Source organism: Monodon monoceros, unplaced genomic scaffold, assembly GCF_005190385.1.
Source record: "Monodon monoceros isolate NGI ecotype Baffin Bay Population unplaced genomic scaffold, NGI_Narwhal_1 Super_Scaffold_15, whole genome shotgun sequence".
Lineage (NCBI taxonomy): Eukaryota > Metazoa > Chordata > Mammalia > Artiodactyla > Monodontidae > Monodon > Monodon monoceros.
In genome coordinates this window covers 70,948,858-70,972,239 of record NW_021703771.1, presented here as the reverse complement: position 1 = coordinate 70,972,239, position 23,382 = coordinate 70,948,858, and the positions used below count along the sequence as shown (strand labels likewise).

Below are 23,382 nucleotides of genomic sequence, written 5' to 3'. Positions count from 1 at the left end.
GATTTGGGGAGAAGTATTGATGTAAAAAACGTACATATTTCAAGAATATAAAATAGTATCTATAGGTATTTTTTCACTTGTATCTAAATAAGGATTTTAATTATGATAAATTTATGCTTTAGAACACTTAACTTTAATGACTAATACATGTTGGTGAAATCGAAATAGATTTGTACTACCTGTGATACTTCTCTACATCTAGTAATGGGAAACTGTATGTCTGAAACGATGTCTGGAACTTTTAAACTACTCTAAAATATGAATATATAGAAACAAGTATACTTGTTTGATGTTAGTTGGATTTCATTTGTCATTTGTGTTTACAAGCTTAAGTGGTAAAATATAAGACTAATTTCATGAATGAGTCAATGTAAGTGCTTTGTCACTCTCTTTTTTCTTAAATTGAAGTACAGTTGATTTATAATATTAGTTTCAGATGTACAACAGAGTGATTAAATATTTGTATAGATTATACTCCATTTAAAGTTATTACAAAATATTGGCTATATTCTCTGTACTGTACAATATATCCTTAGAGCTTATTTATTTTATACATAGTTGTTTGTACCTCTAATCCCTTACCCCTGTATTGTCCCTCCCTTCTTCCCTCTCCCCACCGGTAACCACTAGTTTGTTTTCTCTATCTGTGAGTCTGTTTCTGTTTTGTTATATTCATTCGTTTTATTTTTTAGATTCCACACATAAGTGATAATGTACAGTATGTTTTTCTCTGTCTGACTTATTTCACTTAGCACAATACCCTCCAGGTCCATATGTGTTGTTGCAACTGGAAAAATTTCATTCTTTTTTATGTTTAAGTAGTACTCCATTGTATGTGTGTGTGTGTATGTATGTGTGTATGTATGTATGCATGTATCTATCTATCTATCTATCTATCACATCTTCTTTATCCATTCACCTGCTGATGGGACACTTAGGTTGCTTCCATATCTTGGTTGCTGTCAGAATGGCTATCATCAAAAAGCCTACAAATAAAAAATGATGGTAAGGGTGTGGAGGAGAGGAAACCATAGTGCACTCTTGGTGGGAATGTGAATTGGTGCAGCCACTATGGAAAACAGTATGGAAGTTCTTCAAAAAACTAAAAACAGAACTACCTTATGATCCAAAATTCCACTTTCTTCAGTATATATCTGAAGAAAATGAAAACACCAATATTCACAGCAGTATTATTTATAATAACTAAACTCTTTTTATTACATCAAATAATCACTGATTTTAATAACTTTCATTAAGAAAGCTCTCTGTTATAAGAATATTGAGACTACATAAATATCTTCCAAGATAAGCACAGTAATAAATTTCAGTACTGCTGCATAATATATTCAAGGGAACCTAAACAGTTCAACTGTCATCGATTTTTTACAGTGAACACCTGGGGTTTTGTTTATAAGTTACAATCTTGAGGTGCTTAGAACAGTTATTAACTTAATTGTTTAAACTGAATTAATCGGTATGTTCCACCTCTTTATGATTATGGTAAGTTTTATTTAAGTTTCACAGATAAATCAAGTCATCAATTTGAAAGACAACTTGTAAATTTTCCTTGTGTTTTCACTCAAGATATGGTTAGAATAATGCTGTAGAAAGAAATTTAAGTATTTCGATCCATAAACATATACTTTTGACTAACTGCACTTTAATGCTAATAAAAAGTCCTGAAATCCATTAATTTTTAAAAATAGTTTTATTGAGGTAATTGAAATAAACTGCATATACTTAAAGTGTAAAAATTGCCAAGTTTTGACATACACATGTGCCCGTAAAATCATCACCACCATCAAGAAAGTGAATATCCATCACTTGCATTTCCTTGTGCCTCTCTGTAAAACCTTCTCTCAACCCCCTTCTCGACCTCCTATCTCTAAGTAACTGCCAATCTGCTTTCTCTCACCACAGATTAATTTGTATTTTCTTTAGTTTTATGTAAATAGAATCATACAATGTGTACACTTCTTTGCTTGGCTTATTTCACTCAGCATAACTGTTTTGAGATTCATCCATGACAGTGAATGTTACCAACATTTCACTCTTTTTTATTGCTGAGTTGTATTCTACTGTATGGATATACTATAATTTGATCATGCATTCATCTGTTGATGGACACTTGGGTAACTTCCAGTTTCTGACTAGTACAAATAAAACAGCTATGAATATAAATTTACTTCTCTCTTGGGTTAAAAAACTAGGAGTAGAATGACTATGTCTTTCGTTCATTGATGTTTGACTTTTTACAAAACTGCTAAGCTGTTTTCCAAAGTGGTTGTATTGTTTTTGTTTTTTCATTCCTACCAGAAGTGTATTAGAGTTCTAGATTCTCTACATCCTTGTCAAAACTTAGCATGGTATTCTTTTTAATTTTAGCCTTTCTAGTAAGTGTTTAACAATATCTCATTGTGGTTTTACTTTGCAGTTCTCTAATGACTAATGATGTCAAGCATCTCTTCATGGTGAAGCATTTGTCCAAATATTTTGCCCATGTTTTTACTGAGTTGTCTGTCTTCTTTCTATTGAGCTTTAAGAGTTCTTTACATATTCTAGATACAGATCCTTTATCAGACACATTGCCAAGATTTTCTTCCAGTCTATGGATTATCTTTTTACTTCTTAAGTGTCTTTTGAAGAGCAGAAGTTTCAAATTTTGTTGATGTTGAAATTATCAATTTGTTCTTTTATGGTGTCATAGCTAAGAAATCTTTGCCCAACTCAAGTTAACAAAGATCTTCTCTTAGGTTCCCTCTAGAAGTGTTACAGTATTAGGATTTACATGTAGGTCTACGATCCATTTTGATCCATCAATTTTTGTATATAGTGAGAGGCATGGATCAAAGCTCTTTTTTTTTTTTTTTTTTTTTGCATTTTAACATCCAATTTTCTGGCATAATTTGTTGAAAAGGCAATTCTTTCTCCATTGCATTGTCTTTGTCAAAATCAGTTGCCCATGTGGAGAAAAAGGAGCTCCTGTACACTAGGAATGCTGGTGGGAATGTAAATTGGTACAGCCATGGTGGAAAGCAGTATGGAGGTTTCTCAAAAAACTAAAAATAGACCTATCATATGACCCAGTAATTCCACTCCTGGTTACATATCTGAGAAAAACAAAAAACACTGATTTGAAAAGATACATGCACAGCAGCATTATTTACAACTGCCAAGATATGGAAGCAACCTCAGTGTCCATCAACAGATGAATGGATAAAGAAGATGCAACACACACACACACACACACACACACACACACACACACAGGAATACTACTCAGCCATAAAAAAGAATGGAATTTTGCCATTTGCAGCAACATGGATGGACCTGGAGGGCATTATGCTAAGTGAAATAAGTCAGGCAAAGACAAATACTGTATGATATCATTTATATGTGGAATCTAAAAAATACAACATACTAGCAAATATAACAAAAAAGCAGACTCACAGATATAGAGAGCAAACCAGTGGTTACCAGTGGGGAGATGGAAGGGGACAGGGGCAACATAGGGATAGGGGATTAAGAGGTACAAACTATAACGTATAAAATAAGCTAAAAGGATATACTGTACAACACACAGAATATAGCTAATATTTTATAATAACTATAAGTGGAATATAACCTTTAAAAATTGTGAATCACTATATTGTACACTTATAACTTACATAATATTATACATCAACTATACTTCAAGAAACAAAAATAATCAGTTGTCCAGGTATGTGTGGGTTCACTTCTAGACTCTCTACTCTGTTCCATTGATTTATTTATCTAATTTGATGCCAATATCATGCTCTTTTGATCACTGTAGCTTTATAATAGTTCTTAAAATCAGGTAGTCTTAGCCCTTCAACTTTATTCTTTTTTGAGTTTTTCTGCTATTCTGCCTACTCCCATACATTTCCATGAATTTTCGAGTAAACCTGTCAATTCCTACAGAAAAAAAAAATCCCACTTGGACTTTGTTTTGGATTGCCTTGAATCTATAGGTCAATTTTGGGAGAATCAATATCCTAATATTGAGTTTTGTGACCCAAGAACATATTTCAATTTATTCAGGTTATTAACAGTTTCTTTCAATATTTTGTGAATTTCAATGTAGAAGTCGTTCATATTTTTTGTCAGATTTATCCCAAAGTATTTCATATTTTTCGTTCCTATTATAAATGGTATTTTAAAAATTTTCATTTCCAAATGCCCATTGCTAGTAAAGAAATAAATTTCTTCCCCATATTGATCTCATACCCTGCATCTTGTCAAATTCTAGTAGTGTTTAGAAGTAGATTTCATTGGATTTCCTATATAGGTGATCGTGTCACCTGTGAATAACAGGCTTATTTTTTCCCTTCCGATCGAGATGACTTTTCTTTCTTTTTCTTGCCTGAATGCACTGGCTAGAACCTTAAATACAACACTGAATAGAAGTGTTGAGAGTGAACATCCCTTTCTAGCTTCCGATTTTAAGGAAAAAAGAATTCAGTATCTCAACAGTGAGTATTACGTTAGGTGTAGATTTTCCCTAGATGCCCTTTAAGTTCCCACTTATTCCTTGTTTGACTATTTTTAAATCAGGAATGGATGTTAGATTTTGTCAACTGCTTCCTATTTTTTTAGTTTACTAATGTGGTGAATTCCATGGACCGATTTACAAATGTGAAGTCAACTCCATGTTCCCGGGATAAATCCTACTTGGTCATGATGAATTATCATGACCAGAATTATCCTTCTGATATACCGCTGGATTCAATTTGCTAAAATTTCCTTTAGAATTTTAACATATATATTTGTGAAGTATATTGGTCTATAAGCAATTTTCTTTACTTTAAAATCTTTGTCTGGTTTTGGTACCATATTCTATGAACCTACCATTAACAAGTTGGGAAGCATTTCCCCACTTTAATTTTTGGAAGAGTTTTGTATAGAACTGGTACTATTTCTTCCTGAAATGTTGGTAGAACTCACCAGTGAAGCCACATGGGCCCGGAATTTTCTTTGTCCAAGGTTTCTAACTTCAATTTCCCTATAGTACTCTTCGGGTTATTTATTTTTTCTTGAGTGAGCTTTGGTAATATGTGTCTCACAAGGAATTTGCCCATTTCATCCAGGTTTTTTAATTTATTGGCCTAAAGTTGTTCATAATATTTCCTTATTATCCATTTTAACATTTGTAGAATCTCCAGTAGTCACTTCTCTCATTCTTGATACTGGTAAGTCACTTCTCTCTTCATAATCAGTCTGGCTTGAGACCAATTTTACTGGTTTTAGAGCTCAAGCTTTTGGTTTCATTGATGTTTTCCTATTGCTTCCCTGTTTTCTATTTCATTGATTTCCACTTGGATATTTATTATTTTCTTTCTTCTGTTTACTTTGGGTTTAACTTGCTCTTCTTTTTCTCTTTCTTAAGGTAGAAGCTGAAGTCACTGGTTTGATGAGAACTTTTCTAATATACTGTTTTATAATATAGGTGTTTCAGTGCTATAAATTTTCCAAGTATAAATGCTCAATTGCTTTTTTCTATTGCTGTGCTTTCAAGTTACCTAACCTTTTCTTCTGTAATGTCTAATCTGTTGTTAATTTTATCCAGTATGTTTTTCAACTCTAACACTGTGGATTTTCATCTCTAGAAGTTCAACTTTGGCCTCTATATCTTCTATATTCCTACTTAACTTTTTAAACACATGAAACACAGTTATAATTGCTTTAATGTCTTTCTGCGCTAATTTTAGTGTCTGTGTCAGTTATGTCTTGGTTTCTATTGATTGATTAGTCTTCTCATTATGGGTCATGCTGCCCTATCTTTTTGCATGCTTGGTCATTTGACGGGATGCCAGACATTACGATTTTTATTTTGTTGGGTGTTGAATATTTTTAATTTACTGTGAGTCATCTTCAGCTTCATTCTGGGATCTAGGAAACATTCTGACCCTTTTGGGTCTTGCTTTCATGATTTATTAGGCAACTCTGGAGCAGTGCTCAGTTTAAGGCTAAGTATTCCTCCCTAATGAGCCAAGACCTTCCTGAGTACTTTACCCAATTTCCCATTGAAGTCTGCTGAAAAATGGTCATCTAAAGGCATCAGGTCCTAATCCCTGGAAACTATAAATGTTACCTTGTAAGGAAAAAAGGGTCTGTGTAGATGTAATGAAGTATTTTGCCACGAGCAAATTATCTTGAATCATCTGGATGAGTCCTAAATCCAATTACAAGTGTCTTTTTAAAAAGAGAGGCAGGGGGAGATTGGACACACGCAAGAGGAGGTGGCAATGTGACCTGGGAGGCAGAGAGTGGAGTAATGCGGCCCCTAGCCAAGGGATGCTGGCAGCTACAAGAAGATGGGAGAGGCAAAGAACAGATTCTTCTCTAGATTTTGGCTTAGTGAAACTTATTTCAGACCTCTAATTTTCAGAAGTGTAAGAGAATAAATTTATGTTGTTTTTGGACACCAAGTTTGTGGTGATTTGTTACAGCAGCCTTAGGAAACTAAAACACTCATAAATGAATTATAAGTTTTTCCCATCTGGCTGTTGGGAAAAGGCATGTTTCCCTCTAATCCTCTATTCCTTTCAGATGGTTCTTTCTCTGGCCAGAGAGTTTATCCACACGTATATGCTGAACAGAACTCTACGGAGTACTCTTGCACCCTTTGTAGATCTCTAGTGTTCTCTCTCTGCAATGTTCTGGAAACTCTATCAAGGCATGAATGCTGGGGCACCTCTTTTGTTTCCTGTCTCTCAGGGATTACTTTCGTTTCACTGCCTGATGTCTAGGATCTTGAAAACTATTATTTCATGTTTGTGTATGCTTTGTTGTTTCAGGCAGAAGGGTCAATCTGGTTCCTATTATTCCATCTTGGCTAAAAATTCCATTAATGTTTATAAACATCTTCCTAATTTTTTTTTGGTTAAAGTTAAATAAATGCACAATGTAATAGGGTTCTCTGGAAGCCACAGAGTTCATTAGTCAACAGGTTTTTAACAAGGCATTATTTTTTGGCACTGAAAATACAGAGGTATATAAAACGCCAATATTGCCCAAAGAAAACATTCTATCACAAGGTCCTTGAACAGAGTTCATTTCTCACTTACCATATCGTGAAGGTATATAGCAGACAGTTATCAAGATAAACTGAGTGTACTATTAAGTGACCAGTTCATTTAAACATAAATAGGTAAAGTTGCTGTAGCTGCTATTGATTTTTACTAAAATAATAAAACAGTGATCCAAGGATAGAATAAATTGATTCCAGAAAAATGATGAAGTGTAGAATTTTGAGTAGTTGAATTAAGACCACATTTCAGACTGAAATGAATCAAGAATATATTCAATTGTCCATATTATTTCTTAATAGAGTAACATTTTACTAATGAAAGAAAACACTACAGGAAAATTTTACCTTTCCCATAAAAAGCAGAATTTTAATTCAGAAATTTAGGAATCTTTAAAAAAACACATCCACCCAAATGTAAATGGGAATTTAATATATCAGATATGTAATTCTGTTTCACTCTCAAGATTTATAATGATATCATTTAAGAGTATGTTTCTCGTATAGTCTACCTTGCTGAAATAACACAAACATCTGACACTGAACATATATTCAGTACTAAGCACTGTGCTAATAAGAAGCACTTTACGTGTATTATCTCCTTTAATTTACATCAGACCCCATGCCATTAGACGTTATTTCTATCCTCATTTTAAAGATAATGAAGCTCAGACACAGAAACCTGTCTAACGTCACATAATTGTGTAACTACCATGGCTAGGACTTAAATTCAGTCTTCTTGACTCTAAAGCTCATGTTCTAAAAATAAGCCACAAATTCAAATTTATAAACCAGGAAAATACAGCTGATAAACTGCAAAAACTTTCACTATGAAGTTCCCTTAAATAACGGTTTCCTCTAAATATCAAATATCGATTAACATTTTAGCGCCAACATTTTAAGAGCACTTTTATTTTAAAAGTTGACGCTAAACCGATCATTTCTAATATATATGCAAGCAAATAAAGCACTCGATATTTAAAAAAGATATAGTTTTGTATTTAAAGAATTTGTAATCTCTTACAAATAGATGAACAAAAATATTCAGAGGAAACCTATCAAATCTTATTTTTTCTTATAATGCATATACATCCTCATGACTACAGAGTATGAGAAGGAATGACACATTTGCTCTAAAAGAGATACAATTATCTTCACATTAACGTAGGTCTTTAAAAAGGATTTTTTTGTTTCTGTATAATAGATATTTATTCTATGTGGAAAGTGGGTATAAAATGTATGTAGTATTTTGTATTTCTTTGACATCACTGGAGAGAAAAAATATGGATCAAGGAGATGGAGTCCCTCTAAACAAGAGTTTGATGAAGACACTTTATCACCAATCTCAAAATATGTGCTCTCAAACTCTCAAGAAAGGCTTTGAGTTTTCTCATGTAGGCTCATTTGTTCACTGCTGTGAGTATAAGGGATGGACAATATAAGGGACCTTAGAAAATATTTCACCTCTGAAGAAATTACAGTAATATTTTTGTTATTTACCTGAAGATTTTCACAGGTCTCTTGACTGTAAGTGAGTCTCTGGATTTCTGTAGGTGAAACAAGATATAATGCTTGTCCATTGTTGGTGAAGCAGAACGTTCTGGCTATCCGCATATTGGTAAGGGGCAAGTAATACACATCCAATAGAGGTCTTAAACTTGGCAAACTTGAGAAAAAAATTAAAAACTTGTTAATAAACAGGCAGGTTTTAGTCTTGAACAAATACTAGAGGAGGTAAAAATAGCAGGGAGCTTATAAACCTTCTGATTTAGTGTACCTGAGTGGGAGATAAAACTGATTTGTTTTCCTCACATATTTGTTCACTATGAACTGAATGAAAATAAATTCTCAGTGTATAAGACTGTAAACAAATAAAAGCCTTTCTTTCAAACTAAATATAATTCTGCAACATTATGTGTTGAGGGAGGAAATGTTATATCTGTGTTTAAAAAAGAAAATATCTAACTCTTACCTAAAAGTCATAATGTGTCCATTGGCACAGAAGCAGGCAAGGCAGATACTGTTACTCAATGATACAATATCTCCACGAAGAACAAATGAGGTCTCTGTAATGTTTTGCTTATAAGCACAGTTCTGAGTTGGCAGTGAGATTACTTTTGCTTGCTTTTCAGAACATATCACTGCATACTGGTTTTCACTAATTTCCTGAGAAGAGGAGGGAGATACAGAGACAGGTCTTCGTTTTTTCAATTTCTCCTTTTCATCCTTCTCTTCAGGAACATTGTGCTCTTTCCAGGATTCATATGCGGGTGGCATTAAGCAGCCTGTGGAATCCAGGAATGCCATTCTCAGGACTGCCCCTTTTAACCTCAATATAGTACCTAAAATTGTAATTTTAGTAAATAAAAAATATTTTAATCCCACAGTAAATATGTTTATTCCAACTCTGACACATACTAGACACTCAAAAATATGTAGAATGTATACTGAACCGAAATTGTACACTGGCTCACTGATAGGATTCAAACTTCAAGCATGATATTTGAATCTGGAAAAAGATACCAGTAAGTGCTACCAAATAAATAAGCGCTACTATAATTGCTACCAAACAGATAAACGCTAGGATGAGTGGAACTAGGTCTCATACCTGGCAAGTGTACTACCATTGAGTATGAGAGTAAGCAGATGGCATCTAGAGCTGCACGGTCCAATATGGCAGCCACTAGCCACTTGAAGTGTGGCTGGTCCAAATTGTGGCATGTTGTAAGAGTGAAATACATGCTGGATTTGAAGGCTTAGTACAAAGAAAAAATTACAAGAAAATACCACAATAATATAAAAATACTGATTACATGCTAAAATGATAGTATTTTGGATAGACTGGGCTAAATGAAATATGTTACTAAAATTAATTTCACTTTTTTTTTTTTTTTTACTTTTTAAAAAACAGCTACTAGAAAATTTAGAATACTATATGTGGCTCACACTGCATTTTTAATGGACAGAACTGATCTACAGGGTCAATGAGAAAAAAAAGTTTCCACATATTTCTAAACATTACTTCAAAAAAACTATTTACCAGTAAAAGTCAAATACACTCAAGACATTGCTTTGGTCAACTTACAGTCTTAAATTAGTAGTTATAGTTCTTGATTTACTTTAATTAACGGGACTCCCTTTCCTCCATATCCTTGAATAGGTAAATATGATTTATGCTCATTTCTAAGTAAGCTAAATGATATTATTAAGGATTTGGAAAGCAATAGAAGGGAGGGTATAGAACCGATTTAGCAATTCAGTTTTTATTTTAGAAGATTTTTTTCATATTTTATTACTTTATACTTATATTTTATAGTTTGCAAAAAATTATCCATATATTATATTCTTTTGTTTCTAAGAGGAAGAGATCCCAGTGTTCTGTCAAAATTTTTCTTAGAAGACAAAATTTTCCTTTCCTCTTCACATTTATATATTTTGTCTATTGCAGGGTGGCCAGATAAAATAAAGGATGCCCAGTTAAATCTGAATTTCAGATATACAATCAATACTTTTTTTAGTATAAGTGTGTCCCAAATTCTGCATTAGTTTTCCAAAGAGAAAGATGGGACATATTTATATTAAAAAATATGTTATCTAAAGTCCAAATTTAACTGGGCATCCTGCAATTCATTTGCTACATCTGGCGTTAGTCTATTGTCCAGGTTTGGAAAGTAGACAATTTAATTATTTTAAACGGTTTGCTAATTTGGGAATGGTTTATAGTCCATATGAACATATATGAGATATAGTAATCCCAGTAGGTGGCTTTTCTAAAAATGTACCAATATTTAAATATATGCTTGTCCTATAGTTGGCAGGATTATAGTATGTTTTCCAGCAGGGTAGTGGTAATTGTTGAGTTCTCCTCTTGAAGACAAAAAAAAAAAAAAAAAAAAAAAAAACCACAACAAAAAACAGTTGGGGACAAAATAGACCATTTCAGGCTCTTAGGCATGGAAACTCACCTGCTTGGAAAACACCTCTCTTCTCCTCATAGTTCCAATACAGATAATATGATATAAATGTCATTGTTATATTTTAAAATAGGCATCCTATTAAAAACAAACCTCAAAGATTCCAACATTGAAAAGAAACCCAAAGGTTCTTTCTTACACATGAAAATTATTTCATATCAAAGTAGATTTACAGCTAATTTGACTTTATTGCCAGTTGGAAAAATCTTAAACATTTTTTAATATAGTTAATAGTAGATTATTTATTTTTAATCCCTCTCTTTTATTTATTGGAAACATTTTCTTATCACAAACTGTCTGTTGTAGAAAATTTAGAAACTACAAATCAGTAAAAAGAATAAAAATTACCCACAATCCCACTATTCAGTGATAATTTCTATCAACATTTTGATTTTCATCTTTCTAGTTTTTTTTTCCAATACATATACTTGTTTACTAATAAGAAATGAGATTGGTTAAGAAATTCATCATTATGTAACTTTTTCTAACAACTAGGTATGCAATATATAGTAAATTATTGAGCTGAATGAATAAATCAAACTGTTCCTTTAATGTAAAGGTAGTTCAGAAATGGTAGAACTAGAAATCATAATTACATTTTAATTCTAAATTCTAAGTATTGTTAAAATGTATTATATAAACAAGAAATACACTAATAAGCAAAACCATGTTTTTGTTTTTATTTTTTTCTATCTAGATCAGCATAGATTAGTAAAGGAAACCAGAATTCTCAATTATTTCAAGACCTATCAGATTCCACATACATGTGATAAAATTCAATCTCATTTTCAATATAGGAAGACTGTAAATTTTTTCCTCTTAACTTTTTTTTATTAAATCACCTAATTCTTCAAAGAAGAAAATTAATGTATTTTAAGACTTTACACTTAGAGATTAAAAATAGTCAAGTGTATAATGTTTAAAAATATACTTTTCTGTTTGTTCTCTAAATATGTACCATACTTTTGCTTATAGAACATACTATTCTGAGGTATCCTAGAATGCAGTAGAACAACAGTGTTTTTGTTTGTTTTTCTCATTTTCTTTTGTAGTAATCATTTTAGACATGATTCAAGAATTAAAAAAATATAAAACCTGAATGGCTGTATAAGTAAATGATATTCTGGAATCTTATTCCATGTATTTCTTCAATTAAAAACATAAGACTATAACTATCCCCATTCAGACTTAGATTGATTCAAAAATGAAAAGCAAAGGCTTCTATTAAATTATACTAAAGCAAACCTTCAATAGAAGTATAGCACCAGAGCATACATACCACTTGGAGACACAATTACTGGCTGAAGAAGTCTTTGCTCTCCTCCTGGGGGAAGGTTCAGTGCAATGACAAGCACTGTTCCCAATGTAGTACCAACCCACAAACATGGGGAGGGGGCTGAATCTGCCTTTCGAGTAAAAGTTTCACAGAAATGAAGAGCAGAGATTGCTTCTCGGGATTCTTTATCAACGCTGGTTACACTTGAACTCCGTGATCGGCTGAAGGAATTATCTTTTATATCTGAAACGATTTAAAATGTTGTGAGATTGCTCAAGTTATAAAATATCATGTTTTTTGTTTGGTATAAGTTTTGCCAAATAGTTAATCTGCAAAAAGATAAAATCTACAGCATATTTAATTTTAAGTTTCTTTTAATTGAAAAGAAAAACAATTTACTTTTATGCTAACAATTTTTTCCTTTGCTTGTATTTGAAACACAGAGGGACAAATCCACACTTCTCAGAACTGAGCTGAGGTCAACCCAGCGAGTTCAGTGAGTTTTTGGATGGATGATCTCTGTGGTTTTGGTGCAGCTCTCTGTTAGTATCCTGGCTGCTTTTCCAATCTTAGCCCTTACTACCCTTTCTCATGGTGCTGTTTCTTCCTTTGGTAATATAATTCATGAGTAGATAGAATCAGGAAAGTGGGTATTTTCAATTTTCTACGTTAAAAAAAATGCTTTTATAAGTACTCTGATGCTACCTTCAAATTTATTGTATGATGGACTTTTTTCCTTCACATCTGTCCATATGAAAGCCTTAATCCATAAAAATTTAGCTTTATTTTCTTTTAAATGCGATTTTAACTGTAACCAACGTTCATCTAAGGCGTTTTTCATTAAACTGTACAACTGGTATCTGGCTCATACTTAACTTGATGCCAGGTATATTCCCTTTACCCGGCTCTGTCTGTAATGACAGGGATACTTGTAAATTATACTAATAAACCCTCTCTTGTCTTCAGCTACCTTCTCTGTGGCCAATCTCAAGTCTGTTTCAAGCCCTGGCCTCTTTTCTCTTGGAATGCATTTCCAAAGGCTTATAAAAATTTTTTCCTATTATGTCTCACTAGGGAAAGTCAAAAAACATCATTTCCCCAAGGCTCTAAATTCTTCTAATGGCACTATTTATATTAATGACACCCCTGTTCTAGGGAAACAATACTTGAAATGAGTCCCAAGTTTGGTTCTTCCCTTTCACTTTACTTACATGTCTCTGATGGGATGCAAAGTCCTACGCTATTCTAATGTTTCTGTTTCCTTCTTTCCACTACTAATCAACTTCCATCACCCTATGTTCAGGCCTTTATCACCATTCATCTAGACTACAATTCCCAAGAGATCTCCCCACCTTCACTCTGTCACTGTTCTATCACAACTCAACTAAATTTTACAAGGTACAGTTTTAATTCTATCACCTCTATCTTAAAAGTCCGCAACAGTTCCTCTTATACTCTTACTCAGGTTTTTAAGACTCCACAAAATATCTCAACCTACCCTCCTGGCCCTATCTGCCAGAGTGCTGCCCTGCTTCAGTTCACTGTGGGAAATAAACCGAGCCATTCAATGTTCTCCAAACATACCTGGAGCTTACCTACTTTTTTGCTTGTGATTTTCTTTCTGATTCGTGCCCTTGCCTTTTCTCTACCTATCTAGATGGTGTTTATTCTCCATCTCAAGTACTGTCATCCTCATGAAGTTTATCCTGATTCCTAAAACCATACACAGTTTTTCTCTTTTGAATCTTGATAGCTTTTTATCCCCCCCCCCCCCGGCATGAATAGTACATTTGTTCTGTAGTTATTTCTGGCTTGTCTTAAGCCTTGTTCTAATGTGACTGTAAATTTCTTGAGAACAAGGGCTCTCTCCTTTTGATGCCCTGCAGAATTTGGCATAGTGCCTTGCATATGAAGGTATTCAACATATACTTGCTGAAGACAGACCTACAGTTCCAAGTATCTAAAGCAATGTGTTTCTGCTACACCACTGGGATATATTAAAATTTCCAGTAGCTTCTGCTGTTCACATCTAATAAGTCACTCCTCAAATCACATGTTTCCAATGCTATTGTGAAAGAAATGACTTCATAATGTTGTGAAAAATGAAAAACACGTTCAAGTCTTCTAAGTTGTATTTTACTGAATAAAAAAGGCATAATTGAATCCTACTTATACCCCCCAAAAGCTTCTTGTAATCAAATTTAGATTCATAGGTTAAAAAAAATTCTCCCAAACAATAATTATATACAACATAATTTTGATTACAGCTAGCCTCTGAAAACAATAAAGCCACTAGTTATGACAACAGCATGGGTTATTTCTAACTATAGTTTCTAAAAATGCTTTTCTTTTGCCTGAGATTGTGCTTCCTGTTACAGATTATGACACAGTAGAAAAGAACTACTTAATGTAAATAAAACAACTTTCTATAAGCAATAGCTCATTACTGGATGAGTTTGTAATATGATATTGATTCCAAATGTTAACTCTTTTTGTTCCCAAAGTTATTTTAGTAAAAAAAACAGAAATTTAAAATTTATTTTCCAATGATAAAAATATTTGTTACTTTGATAAGACATACACATAACAAGATGAACAGACATATTCACCTATATTATCAGTTGTGACCTAGTGATAAAAATGAAAATCAGTGACACAAGAAAATTTAATATTATAAATTTCAATATAAATTAAGCTGTATGAAAACCTATACTGTTATCTATTAGAATTACAATAGGTGATTCACAACAATCTATACTTCAAATGTTAATTCACAGGCCAAGTAAACATTATTTTAATTTAATAGACTAATTTAACTATATAAAATTCATAAACTACAACTGTGTTTTTATTATATGACTTCTCTATAAAAATTAGATTGCCAGAGAAACTCCTATGGCTAGATCAATATGGGAAAATGAACTGAATCAGAATCAACTCTGAACTTAGAGAATTAGGTTGCTTATTTTATCTGTGTAGAACTGTTTGAAAACAAGTTAGAATCTTCAGCAGTTCATGAATTGTAACTACCACTGACTGCTCTTAAGTTAGATGTTGTGGGTCTTTGTGGCTTAAATATTAGAAATTGGGCAAGCTTAACAAATGGAAAAGAAATTTTCATTTTCATTCTACTAATAAGAGCAGAAATGAAATAGCTACCACTAAGTAGGGCTACCATGTGCTTCATACTATCATAAACTTTACATTTATCATTTTATTGAATCTATATAATAACCCTGAAAAGTATTATCACCATAATTTAACAAATAATGAAGTAGAGGCTCAGACAGGTTAAATGACTGAGAAAGCTAGTTAATGGAAGAGTTTGGATTTGTGCCCATGTTCAAGTCTAAAACATCTGTTAGGCAACTCCAGATAAACATGGGATTAGTCATATCACCAATATCATACGAGTGGAGTGTTTTAATTATTATTGAGCATTAAAGTTCAGTGTTTAGATTAAAAAAAAACAAAACTGGAACATGTGGTCTTTCTGGCTAATCTAAACTCAGAAAAAAATTGTCATTAATGCCTCCATCCAGCTCTAGTGATACAACCATGTCATAAAATTATTGCTTTCCTGTTATTCTCTGGATGCCTAGAACATTCCACCTGTGTATATCACACTCTCCTATCACATAGAGCCTTATGCAACAAAATTTTATATCCCCCAATCAAAACATAATGCCAAGAGGTAAATTTGGTCAGGGTAAAAATTAGGACAAAATATTTACTTACATAAAGATACATAACAGTTTGATATTTTGCCTCCTGTTCTTGACACTTGAAAAGTGACATCAGCAGTCTAACAATATCGCCCATGATTCCTGAGTTGTGGGCCATGGAATCTAGGGTGAAGCTATGGTGAAAGTACAATGTTGCATAATTCCCCTATAAACAAAAGTGAATTCTATTCACAGAAGCTTCCATAGCTGCAGGAAAAGTCCAACAGCTCAGCTACTTTAGCAACATTTGGCAGTTTGAGCCTATGGATAATAGTTGTTTTTCCCCGTTGACTCTCTGGCCAATGTAAAAGAATTACCAGCTAAGAATCTCTATCAAAAAATAGTTCAGTAGCACAATGACTTAAGGGAAAATTATTGAGGCAACATGGGTATTGTTTCAACATATATATTAATCAAAGTTATAATTAGCTTAGGGCATTGAGATACACGGGCACACAAGTAAAAGATAAACTGAATAAAGATGATCTATAAAAGCACAGAGCACACACTTTGATTAAGTTACTTAAATAATTCATAAGTGTGAATATTCTTTTAAAAAGTAATTGACATCTATTTTTACTAATTTAAAAAGTACTTCTACATGTGTTTTCTCAACAGATTTTTAGGTACTAAAAGACACAAAACCATTTTAAGTAGTAGTATTCAGTGTTACTAAAATCATGGGCATCTTTGAGAGTCTGATGAAAACTCTGGATCCTCTTGCTGGGGAAAAAAATGCTTAACGGTAGCCTCAGATACACGTGGGTTCAAATGGCATCTTTCATTATTATAGTGAAGGGAACTATGCTCTTCTCAAAACATACGTTATCCAACATTCTAGAATTTATTTCTGGTTCCCTTAACAGCAGGGGTATTACAGGGTTCTACTAAACTGTTCTTCCTATGTTCAGGAATGGAACCTTTCACTGATGACAGTGGAAGATATTATGCCTACTCACTCGTAATAACATGCTATCAGTATAACTGAGATAAGACTATGATTTGGAAATGCTAAAATCAGTAAGGTGAAATGGACCAATACCTAAGTCTGTATTATGCATAAGAAGATAGTCAAGGAATCTAGAGAATTAACAGTGAGAAGATGAGGTGGGTGAGCAAATAAAAAGGAGAAAATCTAGTTGTTTCTAAGACAAACATGCGTGAAATCATCCGTATGCAGTCATACTTCTTATCCACTTAAAGGCAATAGAAATTCTAAAATTAAAATGGAAATCCTGCTTTATATTTTCTACATGGGATCTTATTTTTGTCTTTATCGAAATGTCATTTGTCCCTATCCTGGGATATCAGGGAGCTGTTTTGGAGCTGGATATAAAGCAGAAGGAATGTGTGAATATATTCACTCTGCTTTCCTAATGGATAGGTTGCATAGAGAGTGCTACAGAAAAAGATATATTTTCCACCTTATTATCGTGAAAAAGTAATAATGATTCTTGATATGAGATTCACTGTAATACAGGAAACTAGTCATTTATTTTGAAAATATTAAATTCTCATAAAATAAGTATATAAATAATAAAGTTCAAAATAAGTTTTCAGATGGTTAATTGAAATTAATCCAAAATCACACATATTTTAATCTTACACTAAATTTTGTTTAGATAAAGTATGAGAGGGCTGAGGAAATATATTATTTTGATTTGCTTAAAGTTATATTATAATTATCCTTTACAATCTACAGAAAGCATCCTGAAGGCTATTAATTCTTAAACAGTCATTTTAAACTTGATTTTCAATGAAAATCTAGTCTATGGTCATTTTAAATCTCCTGATTTCCTTGTCTTCCCATTAAAGAGAGTTTAACTACTATGTATTTTCATTTGTTTATTTTACTTACCTAAGTCAGGCTTTAGGTCAGTAGGCAAGCTTAACTTCCTTGACATTTTTGCTGAAAAATAAAATGCATTTTTAAAGTTCTGAAGAATATCTAATTCATGCTTATTCATACCAACTGCTCTTCAAGATAGGAGTGAATATTTTTCTTACTTAGATGCTAAGATAATTAAGATATGATTAATAATGTTATGGGTGGAAAGTAAATCTTATTTTCAACTTTTTAAAAAGTTTGTACTTACTTGATTGTAACACCTTTGAGTGCTTGAAGCTCTCACTTCAAGAAAGCCTTTTAAATTCTAACTGTTAATTATTTCTTAGGCTCACAGGAAAGGGTTAGGCTTTTCTAAGGAAGCAAAATCATTTCTCAGAAAGAAGGTGTTGCAGATAAGGACAATAGAGGCATAAGACTGAATTTGGGTATGTGATACAATAAAATCTTTCCAGCTCCTCGTCTTCACAGCTATTAGGCTCATTCTTTTTTAACTTAATCTCTTGAATATAGGACATCCTATATCTACAATCAAATTGAAGTATTTGATTACTTCACAAAAATATTTGGCTCATCCATTTCTTCATATATGTCAACTCAATTTACATTTTAGTAAAAAACAAAAAAACAAAGTCATGCTCAGTCTAAAATTAGAGTATTTACAAAAATATAAACTACAGATACTTCTATTTTGGATTAGAATAATACAAAAGCCTAGGTAAAAAACTACTGAAATTCACTTTCCATCCTGAAAATCAGTTATTGCCTAAATCTAGGAAGTGATTTAAAGTTAGGAGGTGTTTAACTATATCTATTATGTTAGTGGCAGTGCATGCGTAACAGAATAGTGCTTCCTATGTGAAATTTTGAAAAAGCATTTGTTTGTTAATACATGAATGCGTATATTGGGTTAAATTTTGGACTGTTAGGAGATATTTAAAGAACAGACCCTGCTAGTCCATAAGGGCGCCATGTAAACAAAGAGAAATCCAGTCATAGTACATAACTTCCACATCTAAAAAAATGACAAATCCAGTGTTAGGAAAGAGGCATTAGGCAAACTGGGAAGGGATAGGGGGAAATCAAGTATTTATTTCTAAGCTTCATTAATCTAATTAGCATCCTTTAAAAAATAACAACAATGGGTCAAATATATGAATCAGTCTTATCCCATTTTCACACAGACTTAATCAATCTCAGTTAAAAGATAAAAAGTAATAGAAAACTAAAATAGCCAAATCTATGGTTGGTTGATATCATATAAATGGCTGCTCTTGTATTTAACATCCAATTCTCTTAAACCTAGAAGATACTATACCCCTCTCAAAATGTTTTTTAAAATGCAATATTAAACTTTTGAAAGAATTCAGAGGTTTTCACCAAATATCAAAGGTACAATGTACGCAGACTGATAAATAATATCTATACAATATTCGAAGGAGAAAAATCAGTCAGATACAGTCTAAAGATACTCTTTCAGAATCAGATAATGTGGATGCCTCTCTAGACCCCGCTACTCTGATTTGATTAAGTTATTCTGAAACGTAATCAAGTGCTTATAAATCTTGAATGTGCACACTAGTCACCTGGGTATCTTGTGAAATCAGATTCTTGCACTTCTAACAGGCTCCCAGGAGATGCTGATGCTGCTGTTATGTGGACCACAGAGAGCATCAACGTCCCTAGACTAAAAGCAACTTCAGGATAGGGAACAAGACTAATTCAACAAACCCAGTATGTAGATACAGTAAGTCCACAGCAAACATTTCTTGAAGAAGCTTCAACATCTAGTTTGTAAAATGTGGAAGTGTAAAGTACGGTGGTTAGGACTGGATTTGGAATCAGACCAAATACGAGTTTATATCTAATTCAACCAACTACTAGGTGTGTGACCTTAGGCCAATCACTTTGCCTCTCTAAACCTTAAATTTCCTCATCTGTAAAATGGGAATAGATATTAATGACAATTTCATAGTTGTGAAGATTATATAAGATGACATAAGCAAAACATTAGGCATAATACCTTACACACAGTGTGGATTTGATAAACCTTATTATTTATGAATAATAAACAAATGACTTTTTCATAAACTGTAAAATGTTACACAGATGAGCTATTAATATACTTGTAAACAATCCAATATTTCTTTATTCTAATTCTATGGTAATATTCCAATTAACTAAAACAAGAAAATGGAAAAAAACTTTTAGGATATAAATATAGAATGGCGTGCACAACTATAAGCTCAACCTCTTTTTAAGTTCATTTCAAAAACTAAGTTCTATATCTAAACATAAGAAGTGAAATAAACCTGAGTAATTTATAAGATATTTTTATGGGGAAGCGGTGGAGGGGGGAAAAGATTTAATTCCTTGGCATTTCCTGTGTAATTTATATTTATGCCTTCAGGTTCCATAGCCCTTTCTTCTGTAGTCTCCATCTAGTGATACTAAACCCATCTGATGAACTGATCACATAGTTTCAGATACTGAACTCTTCAGTACTAGTGTTTCACTTTGTTATAAAGTTTTAATTTTCTCTGCTGATATTCTCCATCTGTTCACTCACTATGACCATGTTCCCATTTCAGTACCTGAACATATAATATTATAGCAGCTGCTTTAAAACTCTTGGCTGCTAATTTCAACATCTAGGTCATCTTATAGTCTGTTTCTACTGATTTTTTAAATTCTTAATTATGGGTCATATTTTCTCATGATTCTGAACTTTTATTTCACTTGTCTAGGAACTTTTGATTGAATGTGGACATATGTTTTGACTGAATAGTAGATAATATGTTGAAGGGAGCCTGGATTACACCATCAACCTTAACTGGTGTTGAGTTTTGTTCTGCCATGCAGTTAAATTACTGGTGGATAACAAGCTTGGTTTTATTCTTTGTTAGGGTGGGTCTATTTCAGTTAGAACTTTGTTCTAGGGTATGGCTCTTATGCTAAGAACTGATCCTTACTCTTCAAGAGTGGCCTTGTTGGGATATAAACAGAATGAATGAGGTGCTCAGCAAGGTCTCACTACGTCTACTCCCAGCATCGCATGACCTCTGATATCACTGGTCAGCTCTCAGCCTCACAGCAGGTGGTTGTTAAGTAGGCCTACTGAAGTCTTGACCAGCTCGTATGTGGCCCAGCCCTAAGGCAAGGACCTGCATTGAATCTCCACAGGGACTTCTAGGAATCCCCCTTGAAGCAGTTCCTTCTTCTCTAGTGCCCTCCCTCACAAATTCCAGTCACTTTAGAAGCCCAGAACTCCAATTTCTTCCTCCTTAGCTTAATGAGACTGCAACTCCACTTGGGTTCTAATCACTCTGCACTGCAACAGGAAAATTATTCTCTGGCAGAGAACTGTGTTTCACCTCATGCTTTTTCTTTCTCTTGAGGATGACAGTCCTGGACTGCTCAATGCCTGGCAATAAGAGCCTCATGTATTTTGACTAGTTTTACTGTTGTCTTCTGTGAGAGGCTGAGTTCCAAACCCAAGGTCTAAAGTTGAAATTTAGGCTAAATGTTTCTATCTTTCAGTTTTTGCGACTACTTCAGAGGAATATCCTTGTTTTAAGGTCTGTTTAATCAACCTCCTTGGTGGCAGGTCCAGGAGAGGCAGATCCACTTCTGGAGAACCTCTAGTTAGTCCTCCTGGCTTATAAACTGTACTCTGGTTGTAATTTTGTGAGGAGGCAGTTGCAGACTTTATCCAGCATTTTCTGAAGCTCGTATTTTTACTTCTCAGGAGTCTCAGAAGTGCTTGCCAACATAATTACCTTGTCACCTGATTTCATCACACTGAAAAAGAAACTTCTGCTCATGCTTTGAAGTTACTCAGCTTCCACTGAGGTTTTCAAACTGAAAACATATGATCTGAATGAGTTCTTGGAAGGCAAATTGCCTGTTTTTCTCTTCTTTATCTGTGTATTCTTCAACTCTTGCCCTGGTACCCAGTATCTTGCTTGCTTTGAAATCCTCTGTCACTAGAAACTATAAAATAGCTCTCTTTTTCTATGCCTTTGTCCACAGCAGAAACAATGGGAATGAGTAAAGAAGTTTCTTCAGTCGGAAGAAAACTGGAGTCAGAGATGGATCTCAGCAGGCTGTTAACCTGAGTGTTTGCTCTCTCTTCTTATAAACCAGAATGAGAATATCAAGCTGGCTCGCTGAATAAGCTGTAAAGAGCTGCGTTTGATTGTAAAGAATAATGAAGTTACACTTAATCACAACAATCATGTCTGCAATGGTAGTTTCAACACCAAGGAAAGATGATGTTCAAGAGAAGTAAATCTTAAGGCAAGGGGACTGCATGGGCCATTATACCATAGATGACAGTTTCCTCATGGTTGATGCTTTTTAGTTCTTTGCAAAGAAAAGTTTCTCAATTATAGAGATTCTTACCACTTCTCTGAAATTAAACAGATGCTTTGAAATTTTCCTTTAGCTTTTCTACCCACTGTGTTCCACATCTTATTCTTCTAAGGAAGGTTTTTTAAAGGAAAACAGAACTATGACTTTTATATTAAACAATGTACCAACAATAAAAGGTAAAATGACTTCTTATTATGACAGTATGAAGAAGATGCCAAAAAAGCAAATGGATCTTTGTTTACATCGAGAGCAGTTCAATAATTAGAATAAAGTGACAATATCACTTTTCTCACCTGCAGAGATCCAATGCAACTCTTTTCATGGATAATGTCGAAATGTATGCATATTAAATAAAAGCAATCAGAATAATTTTTAAAAAAAGACTAAAAATCAGCTTGTAGGATAGAGCAAGCAATCCAAGGGGGGAAAGTGGGACCAAGAAGTAGAAACTCTCCTATCACACACTATTTTAATAGTCATTTGAACTAATAATGTCAGCTTCTACCTCCCATCCTAGAATATAAATTCTATGAATTTGGGAACAGACTTTATTTTGCAAATTACTGCATCTATGCATGTGTCTAGCACTTAATGTGTATGTTCAATAAACATGGCAATGAATGAAAATAAGCAAAAACTGTTATTGGAATTTTTGGAAAGAAGCTGAATTTCTTCACGAAGTGAAAAAGAGAGAAAAAGGGGACAGATTAAATATAGGCTTATTAATCAAAAGGACAACTTTTGGAAATACAAAACACTTATCCATTACCTAAGATGAAGGAGAAACTTTAAAAAGATACTAATACCTGTCTGGTAAAGATTTGACTATTACAAGTTCTCTTAATTCTTGAACTCCTACAGCTTTTGTCTTCATTATTTTTCCTGTCTCTACGTACTTTCCACAAACTCATAAAACTTAACATCTAGGATATCACCATAATCAAAAACATCTCAAAGCATTTCCTATAGAAGGTATTACATAAACTTAACATAATAAGTGCTGCGTGCTGAATTATTCCCCCCGAATTCATACGTTGAAGCCTTAACCCTTACTAACTCAGAATACGACCTATTTGGAGATAGGACCTTTAAAGAGGCGATTAAGTTGAAATGAGGTCACTAAGTGTGGGTGCTCATCC

The 23,382-nt window shown here is 33.3% G+C and overlaps 1 protein-coding gene across 4 annotated transcripts in view; it reads right to left on the bottom strand.

Moving 5' to 3' along the window:
• The window catches only part of STXBP5 (syntaxin binding protein 5), a 165,773-nt gene that overhangs the window by 15,782 nt on the left and 126,609 nt on the right, over positions 1-23,382 (bottom strand). For all 4 annotated transcript variants that reach the window (XR_003793711.1, XM_029223865.1, XM_029223867.1 and 1 more), the window contains 4 exons: positions 17,882-17,932; positions 12,302-12,541; positions 9,021-9,390; positions 8,549-8,714 (listed from right to left, as the gene is read on the bottom strand). Coding sequence is in view for 3 of the 4 variants with exons in the window: in XM_029223865.1 (XP_029079698.1) it covers positions 8,549-8,714; positions 9,021-9,390; positions 12,302-12,541; positions 17,882-17,932 (827 nt within the window). In the remaining variant the exon portion in view is untranslated. The remainder of the gene's footprint in view (positions 1-8,548; positions 8,715-9,020; positions 9,391-12,301; positions 12,542-17,881; positions 17,933-23,382) is intronic.